Source organism: Haemaphysalis longicornis, unplaced genomic scaffold, assembly GCF_048455015.1.
Source record: "Haemaphysalis longicornis isolate Haplotype H1 unplaced genomic scaffold, Haemaphysalis longicornis Haplotype H1 scaffold_2, whole genome shotgun sequence".
Classification (NCBI taxonomy): Eukaryota; Metazoa; Arthropoda; class Arachnida; order Ixodida; family Ixodidae; genus Haemaphysalis; species Haemaphysalis longicornis.
In genome coordinates, this window is record NW_027526295.1 from 226,178,988 (window position 1) to 226,197,541 (window position 18,554).

An 18,554-nucleotide genomic window follows, 5' to 3' on the forward strand; every position below is an offset into this window, starting at 1 on the left:
TTCGGCGTTTTACACGCCGAAGGTGCACCTAGGACACAAGGCATGACATCGTAGCGAGTGCATAAATTAGGTACGCCACAAGGGTTTTTCTTAAAGCGGAATGCTGTATGGACGGGTGCGCTCGCTGGCCACTCCGAGAAAAGGATCGCAAAAGATATTTTTCAAACCACCGGCCTCTGGCGTCACGTCATAGTTAGACAGGTGCCACACGCGAAATGATAGTGATTCAGTTACTAGATATAAATTACACAAATTAGTTGATTCAAGTTAATTCCGAGAACCGGCAAATCAACCCGTGATGGCTCAGCTGGTAATAATTACATCATATCGCTCACGCTCTTATTCACAAAAAAACACTTCAGCCCTTAAAGTACGGATATAGTGATTGGAAATGCTCCTGCTAATATATTTGCTTTAGCATAAACCTGCATTTCGAATGGAGAGCGTTAATTTTTGAAATCGCAGTACGCTTCGTTACCCGGACTCAAGCTAGGAAAGGCCCCTTAGTGCCCATCCATTGCAGTCGCGGTAGAGGCAGCAATGCGACTTGAGAAAATATAATACCCATGTGACCGATTAAGTAAGGTAATGATTTTTATTAGCCTTGGGCCCTGTGAAGTAAGAAAAATTCTTATAAGCCATGTACCCGATAAAACAAATCGTTTTTATTTGCTGTGAGTCCTATAGACGTCAACGATTTGTTTCTATGACAAGCAAAATCAATTGAATTTTTAGATACGAAGCGCGTCCTTATCTACAAGTTTAGGGTTGATATTTGTTGCATTGGCGTTGCCAACCCGTTGCCAGTGTTGCCAGCGTTGCCAACCCAATTCTGATACGAAGAGAGTTAATACGATTGTTTAAAAGGGCGGCCTCATTGTCAGCTTCCTAATGAACGGCTGAAGACGAAAAGCTGGCGCGAGCACGATCTTAGAATTAGTTGAAATATTCGCTCGCATGAACATGGGCTCTTTAGTTCACATCAATTGTTGGCAACCCTGGATAATGCTTTTAAATGCTAGTTGCACACCGCTACGATCACTATTAATCCGTACGCACGAAGCTGAAACGACCTTACCAATATCACTTTTGCAGAAGTGGTGCAACTGATTTCTTGCACGGTGACACACGGGGCACCTTCCTGCAAGTGCAACAACAGCAAAAGGGGAAATTTTACTGTCAAACTTACCAAGCTTCAAATGCCGTATACACGTCGATATAACGTACGCACCCTTCTTTCCCTTCCCTTTGCTTGTTTTTTGTTTCGTTCCTGAAACGAAAAAAAGAACATTTTCTTAGATAAGACGGCGGCAGCCTACAACTAAACATAACCCGACGTCCGGGCCGGAAATTAGTAGGGCCTTTCAAAGGCAATCGTGTTTTCGAAAAGCCCCGCACTGAGACCAGGATTTGAAAAAAAAGAGGAAAACGGTCACCTTTCATTGAAAGTTTCTCACCGAGCGCTCCCTAGGCAAGGCTTTGGGTCGCTAGAGCGAGCATGTCAAAAATACCACAACCCGCGGAATCATATTATGGCGCAGTAAAATAGAATATTGTGATTGCAGCATTTCCAAGATATTTTGCGCAATAGAATCCAACGTCGCTTGGCTGCGTAAGCTAGAGGAAATCCCAAATCGAGACATACTGAACACCGAGTTTTCGGTTAAATTGAAGATTAGTGAAGTGTAGTGGTCGCGCTTATTTATTTCTTTAAGGTTTCCGGAATGACTTGCTAGGACTTGAAATCTCGAAGCATTCTGAACACGCTGCGTTCTGCAACAAATTTCTGCTAATGGTAAACCATTGAGATTGCGTAAATAAAAATTATTCCAACTGACGTCTGAATGCCCGTCATGTGGTAATGCTGTAGATATCAGATACATACACTGAAAATATTGTCCTTAGCCCAGTAGTGCTGTAGCGGCCGTGCGCTTGCTGGCTTAAGACTACTCTTTTCGGGAAATTTAAGCATCACAACTTATTAAATCAACGAAAATGTAGCGCAAGGTCGCGCTGACAAAGCGCATTTGCTTGAAGTGTAACGAACATAACGGAAGTCGTGCAATAGCTTGCGTTTCACTCAGCCGACGTAGTTAGCAGCATTGCCAGCGTTGAAGACAGTCTTTAAATATATGCTCTGCATGCGAACAATTTTTGAAGCTTTGTCATATTCGCTGGAAGAATACCAAGTTAAACAAGGAGTACGGGCGGCGCAGTGTTTCGACCTTGGCGCCGCTTATCGAATATCATTCGCAGTGACTCCGCGTGAGCATGCGAATTTCGGATGGATGATCAATCCTGGCTACACGTACGCTCCGATAAAATTGCTGCGAGAGCAAAGGAAACACTTGGGAGTAACAGTCACCAGGATGAGACGAAACTTTTGATCAAGTGCACCGTATTTTTTTTCGCGAGCCAAGCGCACTTCAATCACACTTGCTTCTATATTGGCGTTTGTATACTCAAGCAACACAAATTAATCGTTACCAAAGCAGCTAGCGCACTTATTTTCCCATCAAGACATAACTTACCCAGTCCACAAACTGCTTCCCAGAGGTATTCGTTTTATTTCTTTGTGGAGGAAGGTGGTGAGGTTGCATGCCAACCATATGTAGTACATCTTAAAAAAAAAAACAAAAAAAAACCCGCCGTTTTTTTTTTTTTTTATGTTGTGAAGGCGAGTTTTCTACGCTGAGCTTCCTAGCAGTTGGCCCGCTGTTCATATTCAGCGTATTTCAACGGCGCAATTGGGCATTGCAGCTCTGTCGTCTAAATAAGCCATTTTAAACTCGGAACTCGTTATGACCAGAGTAAAATGCTTGGTTGTGGATGTCGCGCACATTGTGTGGTCTTTATGGCCGAAGGAAGCCTGTGATTGCAAGCGCAGATGGCACCCGTCTTCCGCAAGCACAAAGATTTGTGATGGAGCCAACGCGTCGTTTCCGCACATTTGTTTCCAAGGCACAGGCACCGGCGTCGTCGGCGAGTACCATGATGCCTCGCACTTGACATTTTGCAAACGTGCGCCGTTCAACGGAACAATAGCTTGGACGCCATTCTTTACGTCTTTATGAGCCTAGGTCCATTCCTTGCTAGCGACATTGCCCGTCTCCTTCCCTTTCTCCCGTGCTTCTGATGGCGGAATGAGGTCTTTTCCTTCTAGAGAAAATGCTTTCTCAAAACAGTTAGTGAGAAGGCCATAAGCGTGTCCAGACATGCCATGCTGCGGGGCGTTTCTGGATTGAGGAATATTACGGTGGTGCGGCCTGTTCCCGATTTTCTCATTTTAAGCACCAATTTGTTTTAAAGGTTTTCACCGTTATTGTGGTATGTCATTGTTTTTTCATTGTTACGATGACGAGAGGTTACTTCGTCTTGTGCACTTACGCAGTAGGTCACAACAATAGCAAGATAACACTTGATAGGTGCCCCTGTGTCCTTTCAGTCTCACTTGTCGACCTCAGTTTACTAACACAAGTCCTGTACCTGTTCTGCCTGGCATGGCGAAGTTGTTTTTAAACGGCCGAGTTCACCTAAAAATTACCAAAAAGAGGCATAGAATTTTTAAGAGTATGAAGGCGAAAGCCTAGATAACTTTTTGCTGATCTGCTGCTGAACGTTTTGTTGAACTTTGCGGCCGCGCCCGTCAACATTTTACTAGCCCCCTGGACAGAATTCTAGAAAGCTTGTGCTGCTCGCTTGCCACCGCCAGGAGCCTCCTGTTGATCTGCTGCTGAACGTTTTGTTGAATTTGCGGCTGCACCAGTCACCGCTTGACAGCCCCCTGGACAGCACTTTCCGAAGCTCCTTCCGCTCGCTAGCCGTCGCCAGGAGCATCTTAAGTTAGTCCCCGTGGCTAGCCATCGCCAGGGGCACACTGTTAGCCCCCCTCGGTACGGTCCCCTCTCAAGGCGGCTCGTACTGCACGTGCGGCAGTGCGAGTAAGATTTAAGGCCCATTTTAAAACGCATTTTTTAAACGATTTAAAAGGTACTTTATGGTATGGGTTTGTCATTAGGGGTCCGCAGTCTCACCTAAAGGGTGCTTTCTACGGGTGGATTTAGTGTGCTTCATTGTAGTTTGATACACACGGAAATTATTGATGTAAAAGAGACATTTAGCTGGCATTGCGTTAGAGCTGTTGGCTACCAAAGTTTGCACTCACGTTTTATTGGCTTCGCTGCCGGCAGCTGGACGACGTCATTGATGTTGGTAGCCACCGGCGTGGCCGGCTGGCCGGTTGCAGCGTGGTTCCCAAGGAACGGTATTGCGTTATCCAACAGCGGCCCGGCGTGCACCCGGGCTCTTCGGTAGTGGTGTTCCGCAGGGTGCGACTCTGTGCCCGCTCTGTATACGAGCGAAGTCGGAGCGCCTCTCGCCGCGCTTCGTAGGACGTTGTCTTCCTTAGGCACCCAGTACTGGTAGCGGATGCTCGAATTACCCTTCTTAGCGATGTACACCTGTCAGTTTGAATTGAAAAAAAAAAATGCAAATAACGATTAGGTGTATTGACACGGAGGTAGCAGGTGGGAGTGAACAAAGGAAGCTGGCATTCGTTCTGTACGAAATACATCTGGAATGCCAAAAAAAAAGGGTAATTGAGGTAAGGAAATTAAAAAAAAAAGAAAACAAGGTGATCATGTCATCGCAAACGATAGGGTGCAATAGACTCGGTCCTCAACAATTCGTCTTTAAAGGGAAAGGGATACTACGAGACATTTTAAGACTGATTATGGGACGTTCATTCATGCTGAGCAGATAGTGCGCGATCGACAACTTGAGCAACAGCGCAGGTTTCAAAATTTTTATACGATTAAAACAACAACGCAGTCGGTTTGTGCGACAAAGGCCAGCCTACAATCATAGCATCCTAGGGGTCACGTCCTTTTGAGACCTTAAACATGGTGCGTGCGTAAACGTTCAGCACATAGTGCGCGGGAACAACAGCGCAGGCATCCTATATTTTTACACTATTTAAATGAAACACATGTCGACATGTACAACAAATGTCAGCCTACGCCCACAGCATCCTCGTGGATAGCAAGGTATAGGTACTGATTTTCTTACCGCGAGCGTGACAGGCTTCATCGTTGGGCCAACTGCCGTGAGCGCCTCGCTGCCGTTCTCAGCCATCTCGTGAGTGAAGCTGGTGCCGCCGGCCAGAATGGTCGATGTGCCACCGCTCAGCTTCCGTGACTCCCACACTATCGTCTTATTCGTGATGCCCTTGTTCGGGACGATCGAGCGGCTCGGCCACTGGTCCCACAGCGCTGCAGCAAAATAGTCGTGACTGTACCGAGCGATTAAGCCGTTTCTGGCAGCGAGCTTCGAAACAGCGCAAACAGACGAGTGATGTATTGAGCGACCATCTGGAACTAAAAGCTGCAGGGTGCGAGCGTTAACTAGCTCAGGCACGAGATATTGATTTCCTTTTTTCGTCCGTCTTTCTATTCCGTCCAAACAGCTTCTCTTTCCTTTGATCTGTACTTTCTGCGTTGGATTTTTTTTAGCTTCATTTTCCCCAGGTTTCAGGTTAGGTTAGAGAGACTAAATGGCTAAGATAACGCCACCGTGCCCAGAGAAAAAAGACGTTTGTTGGAACCCAATTTTCTCGGGATTACTCCCCTGCCATACAACTGATAACCTGATCTTATGGTTTTGTCTCTTATCTTTTTTTAAGAGGCGATGTCCAGTCGTGTCCAAGATATTCGGTATGTTTATTGAAATCGCCTCAGATTCGTTTAGCGGGTTTAGCTTAGCATTCATAAGACAATTATGAATTTCTGAAAAGAAGGCACACTATTCTGAACATATCATGGTCTTAAACCGCTTCCGCCATTGACTTTTTCTCACTTCGTATTTTCATTCTTGAGCTCTAACTTAAGTTGAAAGAGTGTCTGTTGCGGATCAGGTGCGGTTGCGTAAGCCGTTAAAGATTCCCAGGTGGTCAAAATTAATCCGTAGCCCTCCACTACAGTGCGCCTGATCGCCTGCGCTGCGTCGGCCTGTTAAACCCTACAATCAATCAACGGTTGTTTAAGCAGAGATCGGTTCCTAAAGTTTTGTTGTGACACTGATTCACACATCAGGTTCCTTTATGCTCTGCTGAGTAACCTTCGCTTGCTTCACAGATGCCTTTTTTGAGAAACTTTAGCTTGTTTGAATGCTTGTTCCTTACGACATGCTTTATCACCGGGCCTCGGTGTCCGTTGACGATCCCGGCTCGTCTACTCTGGCGCATGCCACTACGTGACCCACGCTTTGTTTTATCACCCTTCACCCAACGTGCCGACAAGAGATGAAATGCTTCCTTTCCAACGCCCGACGCGACGACGTCCTTTTGCACCCGGCACGCTGCCGATCCGAGGCTCCCGAGCCAACTGCGCGCAAGCTCTCTCCATTGACTTCAGGCTGATACACTGTGCATGCGAAGTACGCCACTCCGGCGTCTTTACCCATCATGACGTTCGAGATTTCTATGTCCTACGCCTTGACAACTTAACCGAGTTTGTGTAAAGTAAACAAATGTGGTGGTGGGTTTACGTACTAAGAACATTGTGGCTGTCGTCTTCCACCCGGATGTTGGTCGCGCCGCTTGGAATGATAGTCACGGCCATGTATTTGTACAGTTCACCTGCAACACAGTGCCAAGGATAAAGTAACGGAGGGACAACTGAGTGCAAACGCGTTGCATAGCACAGGCGCTGCAACATGCATTTTACGTGCTGTGTCTTCACAGAGAATGGCCGGAAATGAATCTTCTGACCACGTGTGACTAAGCAAAACATCTTAATCTCGAACACTTGATGCGCAACCGTGGCTGGTACGATAAAGAATGGCTATCAAACCACTCGCCTATAATCTCCAAATTACTTCTCATTGACAGTTCAGTTGATGAAGCCAGAGTAGTTTCCACGAAAAGCAAGAACGTTTGACCCTTGCAATTACAGCTTTCTTACAGGAACAAGGGCAAGGGCACCGACTTCCCCTAGGCTTTAAAGTCGAAGGGGCTGGTTTGTGGATAAAGGCATTTGTGAGGGTCCTTCTTTACTTCCTACGTACAAGTCACTCACAGTACGATGTATTACCTGCCACGTATGCTCGTAACCAGCCCTATGAATGAATAAAAGTGGCCCATGGCTTCAGTTCCGTAGGAATGCGACAAATTTCAGAAAACCTGTTTTCGGTTCTTGTGAACAAAATACAGAAACAGGTGATATTTGTGTGCACTCAAGCAATTTTCTGCGAGTACGGCAAATGCCAGCGAACAAGCTATGCGACGACCCTTCCTTCCTCTCCCCCCCCCCCCCCCCCGTTCCCCCCACGATGCGTGTGGCACTGCACATTCGCGTGTTGCACGGTTACCTTGCGTGGACGACATCTGCTGCACTTGAACACAGGAAAGGTTTTTCCCTCCACAGACTCCGCATTCGTCCACTCGAACTCCTGATTCCACCGTTCCGTCACACCCGATGTCCTGGAAGTCAATACGAAGAGTTAAATGCAACAATGCGTTTTTTTTTTTTTTTTTTTGCAGCGAGAGCGATAGCCGCAACTTTAAGCAGGAAGCAGCGAAAATTGAAGGACGTAACATAAAACTCAGCTCGTGAAAACAGGAGAGGCTTAAGATGTTTTGCGACTGACGCCTTATCGGGTAATTAGCGTAGGCAAATGGCGTCTAGCGTGTGTGGGCCCCCGATAGACAACTATATAATTGATTGATTGATTGATTAATTGACCATTGACCGATTATTGGATTGATTAATTGAATATTTAATTGATTAATTATTTGGTGAATTGATTAATTAATTAATAAATTAATTGATCAATCCATCGATCAATTGATTGATTGATTTAGTGAGTTATTGATTGCTTGTAGGGTTTAACGCGCCAACGCAGCGCAGGCGATGAGGCGCGCTGTAGTGGAGGGCTCCGGATTAATTTTAACCACCGGAAGTTCTTTAACGCGCGCCGAAACCTAGTACACACGGGTGTTTTTGCTTATCGCCTCCATCAGAAAAACGGCCGCCGCGGCCGGGAATCGAACCCGCGTCCTCGTGCTCAGCAGTACAACGCCATAGCCACTGAACCACCGCGGCGGGTAGACAACTGTAGGAACTTACGGATGAGTTCACCTAGTCGAGTGGACGTGAGAAGTTGCGCCATTAATTGAAAAGAACCTCGACCACGTCTTCCAACATCGTTACGTTCTTTCTGCACTCTCGTATGCGTGAGTGAGGAAGTGGTTGACATTTATATCCCATTATATGGCCGACCCGGACATGCGATTGTTGACACTGCAACAATGGTAAAATGTTTTACGAGCCGCAAAGCAGCGCTGGCGTATGGCTGAGCCATAAAGGCGATGATGGCCACAGTTAAGAAAATCCAGGAACTGCAAACTCCGACATGTGCAGTTTAAAAGAAAATGTTCTATTCAGTCATTAGAAGTCAGTCATCTCGGAGGTGCGACACTTTATATTTGCGAAATGCATTCGGAAGTTAAAGTAGTTAGTTTAATTTGAGTAGAGAGTCAGAAACTTCTATACTGAATTTGGTATTCAGTAATAAAGAATGTTCGCCCAGCCATCCAACTTCAAGCCCCTTTTGCAAAGGCGCCTCCCAATTTTTTGGAGTTCACGGGATCTGTGAATGCACTTTGTATGAATCAATGCCAAGAAGACCCAGGGCCGTTTTAGGGGTAGCGCTGCTGCTATAATATTCGTAAAGATAGAAATTTGAAAAACGCCTACTGCGAAGGCACAAGCTACAAATTTGGATCGGCGTGCCCAAGAATCTTACCTTGCACCTGCCATCGATACATATCTTGGAATGGCCGCAGGGTGTACCGTCCGTCATTTTTCCGAAGCTGAACGTCATCGTTGAGTCTTCGGATCTGCACCTTAGCTCACATGGATTCCGTTCTAAAGAATGAATGAAGAAATAAATTAAATATTCAGAACACCAAAAAATAAAGAAAAGTTTCGTTACGTATCGCGGCGTTTTGTAGCAGCCTAACGATTCCTAAAGGTTAGATTCTGGCGTTTCGGGGTGTACCCAATCAATACTGAAAAGTATTCTCTCGGGAAAAAATCGTCATGCCCACAGTTATTCGATGTAAATTTCATTAAAAATTTTCCTGGTACAAGTACTTTGACTTGAGCGCATTTATCATTACTGTAATATATGCTGCACGTTCTCTTGAATTCACCTGTTCTTTACAAAACTTCAAAAAATTAACTCGTGACCCGTCAGTTCCTAAATCATCACGTCAGGTTTGGTGATCCTGCACGCAAGTAAAAAACATTTTCACGACGGAATAGACAAGAGTAGCGACGCTGACAAAGCGAATCGTTCTGACAAACCTACTCACGAAGTGAGCGTAAAGCGAAAAAAAAAAAAAAGCTTTGCCAGAGGCTGCACTCACTGCAAAGGATCTTGAAATTGTTTAGGAGGTCGTAACCAAACCAAGATGGCATAATCAAGCCAAACTAAGAAAGCGCAACCAAATCAAGAGAAGGACATGCATTCATACTGAACACAACGACCTTGAGTATGTTCAATAACGAAGGGAGAACAGCAACTTGTATTCGCTACTGCACGCAATGCCTGCGACAATAGCGCTTTGCGCGTGCGCAAAGTTCTCACTTTGTGTTCGTCGTTCCACAGCAAGCCACCTCACTATTCGTCGCCCGTCACCCATGTACCGGTTGTTGAAAGCAGAACACTGGACGTCGGTGAAGTCCTCACTGCCTGGAGGGCACCTCTGCATGAAAACGCGAAAGCGAAAGATGTCAACGATTCTCAAATGTTCTCGAAGAGCACTCCTTCCCGCCTCTGGCACTCACAACACAGAGTTATAACAGAGCAGAGAACCGGTCCCAGTACGCTATCCGGTACACGTGCGCATGCGCACACCTAGTTTTTTTTTTTTTTTTGTATCTAAGCACGTGAAGTGGCACCGGTTGCCTACCGAATACCGTACCGGGACCGGTTCTCCACTTGCTATAACTATTGTAAAAAAAGAACCGGTATTGGGGGCGTTTTCTGTGTTTCACCCCGCAGTTCACCGACTACATGCCTGATCGAATTACTTCGTATCGGCGAATAACAGCTCAATCAGTTTACTTACTAATGCACTTCGCTCGTGTGTTTTACATTCATCTTCATTTTCCTTTCTCGAACTCTCGTCCCTCTCCAATACTTCTGCTGTCGCCCTCGCCGCCGCAGAACAAACTTCAGATAAAGCAGTCTAACTATGCAGGAAAAAAAAAACTTCCAGTCTGTGGCTACAAAAGGCTTATCGCTACAAGGAATACATCTAAGCCCACTCTTTAAGGGAAGAAGGGAGATATTTTAGTCGAAGCGTCGTTTTGCTTTAGGAAGGCTTAATGGAACGTAGTGCATTCCGCCGATTTGTGCTGGATAAGCATCAGGAAGGCGAAAATTTGACCTTTCCCACTGCTTGCTATTGTCGAGACGTCACCCCCACGATCGCGGGACAGCCAAGAATGCTGAGGAACAGCGACAGGCGGGAGAGGGAGCAAGGGCTTCGCCTCTTGAAATACACGAGGAGCAATATTAGGCATGGACGCCCAAACAGTCTTCAGAAAATTGCATAATTGACATAATGTGGAAAGAGTAGGTCAAACTGGGGATCTAGAAAGCGGCAAGCATTGTACTCTAAAACGACGACCAGCAAGCATTACTATTTGGCAGCTCGCATTCTTTCATGGGGATTTTTCCTCCTTGTGAATAGTTTTTTGTTAAGCGAATGTAGAGCGCAACAAAAAACGAGGGACAGTAAGGATGCACAAAAACAAAGACCTTTGTCCTTGTGAATCCTTACTGTTCCTCGTATTTTGTTGCGCTGCACAACCCCTTAACTATGACTGACCAACCAGCCCAACATCCAACCTTGTTAGTCTTGTTTTTTTGTGCGTGTGCACGGCACCTTTACGCTCTTCTCGACTGAGATTAAATGACGCTCATTACAATTTTATTGTCAATCGGGATCGGCTCACATTAGGTACCATACAATTTCAATATGTTCTTAAACGCTGCGTGCTTCGCGTGGCCCACACACCGCCCTACCCCTACGCGAGTAATACTTAAAATCGATGCACGCGACCGGTAATGTTTCTCCTACGTGGCGAACGTTTTACAACTGCTGTTATATAACCTTAATGATGATGATGGTGTTTAATAGCGCAATGGCTGCTACGCCAAAAAGCGCCAAATAAACTAATCGATAGAGGTTGTGGTGAGCGTTTTTTTTTTCCTTTCCAAGTGGGCTACACCGATTATAGTGCAGTTCTTTACCCCAAGAATTATACAACTCAGCACCATGACAAGGCACCAATATTTTGCGTTTACCAAACGGCTAATTGTAGGCCAGTTCTACAATGTTATAGTTCGCACACATTTCCTCTGACACCCTGTCAGCAAATAAGGTTATTGTGCACAATGTCGGCAAGATAAGCCAGCCAGCGAAGCGGCAACGGTTTCCTGAAACTTCGACGATATTAACACACCCTTTACAAATATTTCAGCTGTACACCTTTCACTCCCGTGAGTAAAATCAGTTTAGAAATTTGATTGATTGTAGGGTTTAAAGCGCCGATGTATCGAAGGCGATGAGGCGCGCCGTAGTGGAGGGCTCCGGATTAATTTTGACCACCTGGGGATCTTTAACAGGCGCCGAAATCTCACACACGGGTGTTTTTCCTTTTCGCCTCCATCAGAGAACAGTTTAGAAATGTAAGACAAACAATAACACGACATTTAAATTTCAAGTAGTTTCCATTTGTAGCACGACAAGAAGTCTAAGATGACGCCAGATTTGCAGCGTCTACACCAGACGGTATAAAATTTTCTGATTCCGGGGAGTAACGCATAAAAATGTGTTGTAAATGCTGCGCTATCATGTCCGGTCAGGCATCAGTAAAACATTACATGTTTCCAATTGTTTGGTGAAAGCATGTTAGAGAAAGGCTCCATATCGAAATACCGTTGTGTGTATGCATATGGGTGACCGAAATTTGAGCTGATGCGATGGAAACGTGCACGGCCCAGCACATTTACAAGGCGAGAACTGCTGTGTGGATTGCAGAAACTTCGCATATGTTGCTCAGCAAGCATTCAGGAGTTTTTTTTTTTTTTTTTTCGCTCGTGCGCTTTCCAACTCGCATGACACTGTGGCGGGGGGATACAAGTATTTTCCCCAGTTTAAGGCAACTTAAAGGGGCACTGACACAAAATTTTGAAGGCGAGATAACTTCGGAGATAGATTGGTGGGAACACATATACATCATCTGCAAAATATCAGCGGCGAATACAGCCTAGAACATATTTAAAATCAATTTTAAAGTGTGCGAAACGCAACCGAGCAGCCAACAGGGGACCACGCGCAATTGTAAATAAACAACATCCAAACACGTCACGAGTTGTTGTTTGCCGCTTCCGCACTGCCGGCGTTTTTAGCTGGCTCGCCCGGCTCGCCGCTCCAATCGGAGGGCCGGGGGGCGGAGCTTCTGCTCTCGAGAACGAACAACCCGATCGTTGGCGGCGGAGGCAGCGGAGGCGCCGTGATTTCGTAAGCTAATCGGGCAGCTGGCCGCGACCTAAGTTCTACAGCGATTCCAGGCACTCTGTTTCTATTACTGTTTATTACCATTGGATGCGAAAACGCGCCGGAGGCACGAAAAGCCCACTGAGCTAGCCGCACGGTCGCTGTGCAGGCGGCGGCCACGGCCGCGAAGTGGCCCAGGCCGGCGCAAGTAGCTCGAGTGATAGCTTGTTACCGCTGCACGAAATTGTCCCCAAGTCCCGACCATGGTGGCTTACATGAGAAAGGAGTTAATGATGCGATGGCGGGTTGAATTAAAAATTGTCATCTGCACCGCTTACGAGAGCGGCACTCGAATATCCGCCGCAGTGCTGAGCCGAACACATCTGTAGGCGGACCTGTAGGCAGACCGGCCGGCTGCTCCCAGCGCGCGTCTTGCCACCCACCGTCTCGAGCGTCGCGCTGGTCGCGCGTCGTTCTTTAGCCGCGGTAGCATTTGCACTCGAGCGCCTGCGTCACATCCACGGTCGCTTTTTAATTAAGCGCCTCACGAGATCAGTACGTGGGGGCATTCGCAGAAACTGCCGTCGATGCAGATTCGACAGTGCTACGGCGGCTCTGCTCTGTGATATCCCTCCGATGGTCACGTGGTCAGCTTTGTTCACACAAAATCCACAAAATCCATCGTTTCGCGGCACTCGCTGAAACCGAAACTGCGACTGGCCGCATTGAAAATGCCTCTAATTAAACAACCATCGCACGCTGAAGCAAATGAGGTTTCTACAGGTTATAAGTAGGTCACTAGCTACTTATCGCAACAAAAAAAACAAGATGCAAAATTTTTGTGTCAGTGCCCCTTTAAAAAAAAACGGGTCTAATTCGATAAAAAAAAAAACCGCTTAAATAGTGAGCGTACTGCCTGTTACTCGCGTCAGCAGCTTCAAGTCCGCCCATTACGACGTTCGATCACCTTAGTTTTTCTCTTATTTTTCACTGGTGTTGACGCCTATTTCTTTTTTAATGCCCTTCAAACTAGATAAATTGACTGAAGTGGGCACCCTCACAAAATCCAAACGAGCTTTTTTATGCTGTTGACAGAACTTTGGGTGCTTGAGAGAGCGGCTCCCGCAAGGAGCCTAAACAAGGAACAAGTAAACCACCACTAAACTCTGCCCGTTCCATGCTGTTACAAAGATACCCCTTTGCTATTCTATGGTCTTGCTATATTTCTCTGCCCGGCAGTTACACTGGATTCGAGCCTCCTCTCAAACACCGAGAGATCCGCACTAAGCGGGGAATGTTCTCTTCCATCACAATCCATCATGGTCTTTTTAAGCTCGGCGAGATTACGGTTCTCCATGGCGACGTGATGAATGGATCGAGATGAGCAACACGTATGTTGAACGTTGCAGAACACGTGTGGTGGAGTTCGTTCGCAGTGAGCGCGTCCTCTTCCCGGCAAAAACTGAGGTAGCGTATCACCTTGATTAATGCTGAGCGTCGTTTTATATTTGCTGAAACACGCCAATGCCTTTTCCCGTGCGCGCAAAACTCAGCGTTAAGTGAGTAAACTCTGCTAGAAGTGAATTTATGGCAAGCCCGGTGTGTTGCCAGATCCGTGATCGACCGCCAAAAAGCTGCCTTCTCAGTTGGCAACGTGTGCTGCACCTCAACGTTTGGCTTATTGCAAGAAAGCACGCTTTACAGAGTGAGCAAAGAAAAACGGGAGGTGGCTGCTGTAAGAGGACAAAGGAAATAGGACACGAAGACGAGTACAAGGAGAAAGGTTCTATCGGGGAGCGGTAATGCAGAAAAAGTAGGAGCACAAACTAAAGTTAGCCCACACGTGAGTACTGCTCTCTACAGGGCATCAGGAAAATTGTAATAGCCATCCCAGCAAATAGAACACAATCGACGGAGCGGGGCGTACGCAGAAGAAATGCAAGAGGTCAGCGCTTCAGAAGCAGCTATGCAACCAAAAAAACTCTTACCGCTGTTTTGGACGATAACGACCATTCAAGCTTACAATGCTGCTTTCTGCCGACAATTCTAACAAGCTCAGATGTTCACTGGGCTCCATTGTAGGCTGTTAATAGCAATTTGTTACGTAAGACTATCATACCACGTTGTATTAAGGAAGTCCGGGCTTATATGATCATCAAATATTACCTGCTTATCTTCTAATGTTGGCTCATTTGTATTTTATTGCTTCGCTTCTTAATAAGTGCTGTGTATTTAAACCGCAGTTTTGCCACTTGCATTGTTTTTGCTACTCCTCACTATACTACAATATGAACACGGTGATTATAACCGATTGTTACGACACCCATCTCACAACACTGAAATGTAAGCATTCTTTGCCGTGTACCTCACAACCCTAATTGTGTAAGGCCCTGCAGCTGCCCAAGTGTATGAGTAGCAAGCTAACACGTTTAAGGGTTATAACAGAGTAAATGGATTATCGGTCAAAGAGCAATTTTAAATGCCGCATATTCAAAAATGAAAACAATTACAATAATCAACTCCTAAGATAAATAATGTTATCCTATACCCTACCCTCACACGACGGAACAAAAGTACAGAAGTCCCGAAAAAAACACGAAACGCTCATCTGATTGACTGCGGGGTTGAACGCACTGAAGCTACACCTGGGATCTGGGGCACGCCGTAGTGGAGGGCTCCGGAATAATTTTGATCACCTGGGGATCTGAAACGTGCTCTGAAATCTAGGCGCACGGGCATTTTCGCGTTTCGCCTCCATCAAAAAAGCAGCCACCACGGCCAGGATCGAGCCCGCGTCCTTGGGCTCAGCAGCACAACGCGTTAGCCACTGAGCCACAGCGGCGGGATGAAACTTGAATCTAAATATCGTGAAAAAGCACTAACCCCGCAAGCCCTGCATCTGCCCCAAAAATGCGTAATTGGGGAGTTGATTTGTGGGGTTTAACGCGCCGACGCAACGCAGGCGATGAGGCGCGCCGTAGTGGAGGGCTCCGGATTAATTTTGACCACCTGGGGATCTTTATCGTGTGCCGAAATCTCGTACACACGGGCGTTTTTGCTTTTCGCCTCCATCAGAAAAGCGGCCGCCGTGGCCGGGAATCGAACCCGCGACCTTGTGCTCAGCAGCGCGACGCCTTAGCCACTGAGCCACCGCGGCGGGTCGTAATTGGGGAGTTGACGTAAAGGGTGACAAACACGTCTTCAGGCTTGTTTTTTTCTCAACTCTAAGTAAACAACGGTAAGTCGAAGATAGAAAATGTTAATAAAAGGCGATTCATACCTCCGTGTTGCATAGCTTGTACTCTGACAGTGGTCCAGAGCAGTTGGTCCAGATAGGATCAGGCGTTGTTAGTAAGCTCCTGTTGAAAACAAAATAACAATATGCCTTACACACAATAAAAATGACAGAAAAGCAAATTGTGCAAGAGAAGAGTTTGAATTCCCCGCGAAGAAAAGCGACCAATCCTACCTCGTCATGCACGTGCGTGCCCTTCTCGTGACCCCACCGCCACAAGTCCTACTGCAAGGCGACCAGTAGCTCCACTCGGACCACGGCTCGTGTGGGGTGGAGGATGACGCCCCCACTGCGGGCATCTGCGTTTGCAAGTAGGGCGACACAGAACAAACAGAGTAAGCTCAAATTCTTCGTTTAAACCCCCGATCTAACACCTGGCCCATTGTGAGCGTGTTCTTTCGTGTACTCAGCAATAGTTAGGAACGCCTTGTGGATCTTAAACTGCGTAGTAAACTGGCACACATTGCCTAAGTCTGCGCTTGCCCTGCGTCAACAGAGCGGCGAAAAATTCCAGGGTAAACTCGCGTGGTAGCTGAATGTGGAAGCCACGGAGTGAACAAAATGTTCGAAAGAATGAATCATGTATTTCTGCAAAGAGAAAAAAGCTGGGCCGTATATAAAGAGAAGAGGGAATTGTCATACGTGTTGTGTCCTGAGGAATACACTCGATAAATATGCTAAAGAGTTGAAAACAACTACAGTGTCGAAATGATTAGATTATCTACACGCCATTAGAACGCACGAGTTTAATATATTGTAATAATGTCTATCCACAAATCAGGTTGTTTTGTGTTAAACGGAGTTTCTTGCCAGCGACGAAAACTTGCCAGCGGCGAAAACGAGGATATTTGGGGCAAATGCATGGGCCATTATCTACAAATTTCGTCTATTCACAGCTGTATCTTACTCGCTGCCCACTGCTATCACTGTTGAAATAATACGACTAACAAGGTGCTGTGGCCTTCACGTTACTCATGTGGCGACATTGAACAATATTGTCACGTGACGGTCGGACAAATGAACCAAACCATGGTTGAAGGATGAAGAGTGATGTATTTACATTATTCACATGCGGCCACCAATAAGTCCGCGCAGGCCGAGTACACCCACAACTTCTTTGTCGTCATAGGCTGAAACCAGAGTGTTATGTTTCACTGGCCGCTTTTTCGACATCTTTTAACAATATCAGTAGACGACGTGTACTTTTTACAATACCGTGCATAGTGCAAGATGTATTTGGGCTACCCCGCTTGAAAAACCGTTAAGCAAATGTACGTTGCTTAATCACAGTGCACAAGAGCTATTCCGCATAGTGAATGCCACTATTTATTTATGCCTTCCTACCCAGTGAATGCTAAAGGAAGGCATCTCGGAGTTCCCGTTTCTTATCGGCCCGAAGGATAGCGTGAGCTATGGAGTACGCCCCAGCAGAGAATGCATATGAACACTTTCAACCGCCGAAAGAGCAGGGAATGTCATCTTAATCCTTAAACCGTTTGAACAGGTTAAAGCGGCCGCTGCTCTATGACAGGAGAAACGCCCAGGGGCCCAGGAACACTTATTTCCAAGAATAAAAAAATCCATACTCGGGAGAGTACAGGGACACCGCACCAGTGTTATCGTTATGGCGTACCCTGAAATCCAGCTGGCCAATTGTTAACCAAGCCAGGACAAACGATGGCGACCACGGCGTCTTCATTGCGCCTGCAACCAGAGAAAAACCAAGGCAAGGTATGAATAATGACTGTGGGGCATTGATTCCCCAGCTCTAGAGTTTGCCGTATGGAATAATCAGACGACACAAAACAGCCGGGGATAAGCCGTTATGATAAGTCATGTTAGGCAGACGGATCGATAGCGACAGTTGGTCCCAAGCTATGTAGAAGGCTGGCCTGTGGAATTAATGATTTAATGAATCCTGGGTGGCCTGAAAAGACGGTTATGAAAGCGATATGAGTAAACGGCAGAGAATCAATCCTGTACGTGTGAGGTATCTTATTCTGCGTGATCTCATTACGGTGCCCTGTATACAGGAAGGAAGATTTGACATCGGACAAGCCGGAAGTGGATTGCCTGAGTTGAGGCTTTTTCTGCTTGGTTAGCTTGTAGAAAAAAATTAACGTAGCTGGAAGGGCCTTCTTACAGAAATAGGAGAAGAAAAGTTAATAGAAATAAATTATTGTTTACGTTTTATTTTCTTTTGATATAATAACTTCGCGTGGGTACTTTACCTTAACTTGGCGCTCTAAAACTTGCGATATTTGCGAAGTTGTTGCTTGCTTTCGTAGAAATAAAATAATTAGCGGAATCGCTATGCAGACCGATACCCAGAAGATACAGACAGCTCAAAAGTGCCTAATAGGACAGTTAAGAACATACAAAAAGCTGTTTCTCCTTAGCAGCTTCTAACGCGCGAAAAACCTAAGGTCGAGATTTGCGTAATCTCGTCAAGAAAGTTTCACCCAACGTCCCATTCCTCACTAAATCACTGCCTCCTGTGTCGCTTATTAAGAAACTGGACAGTTTTTCACTGGTGATTAAAACTGCAATTACAAATACGAATGAAGCGGTGGTCAATGCAACAAGTTTCCGGCAACTTAAAAAGAGAAAACCCAGGAGGTCATTAGTAAGCGCTACATTAACGCCTCTTCCTGTGCTCGGCAAAGCAAAAGTTGCCTCTGAGGAAGC

At 46.2% G+C, this 18,554-nt stretch overlaps 1 protein-coding gene across 3 annotated transcripts in view; it reads right to left on the reverse strand.

The window, feature by feature from the left end:
* LOC144170040 (ADAMTS-like protein 5) overlaps positions 1-18,554 on the reverse strand; it is a 75,593-nt gene that overhangs the window by 2,527 nt on the left and 54,512 nt on the right. For all 3 annotated transcript variants that reach the window (XM_077699545.1, XM_077699544.1, XM_077699547.1), the window contains 11 exons: positions 17,500-17,570; positions 16,041-16,165; positions 15,852-15,930; positions 9,649-9,766; positions 8,803-8,924; positions 7,366-7,477; positions 6,548-6,634; positions 5,068-5,270; positions 4,166-4,460; positions 1,232-1,270; positions 1,079-1,141 (listed from right to left, as the gene is read on the reverse strand). In XM_077699545.1, coding sequence (XP_077555671.1) covers positions 1,079-1,141; positions 1,232-1,270; positions 4,166-4,460; positions 5,068-5,270; positions 6,548-6,634; positions 7,366-7,477; positions 8,803-8,924; positions 9,649-9,766; positions 15,852-15,930; positions 16,041-16,165; positions 17,500-17,565 — 1,309 coding nt within the window. In that variant the 5' untranslated portion in view covers positions 17,566-17,570. The remainder of the gene's footprint in view (positions 1-1,078; positions 1,142-1,231; positions 1,271-4,165; positions 4,461-5,067; positions 5,271-6,547; positions 6,635-7,365; positions 7,478-8,802; positions 8,925-9,648; positions 9,767-15,851; positions 15,931-16,040; positions 16,166-17,499; positions 17,571-18,554) is intronic.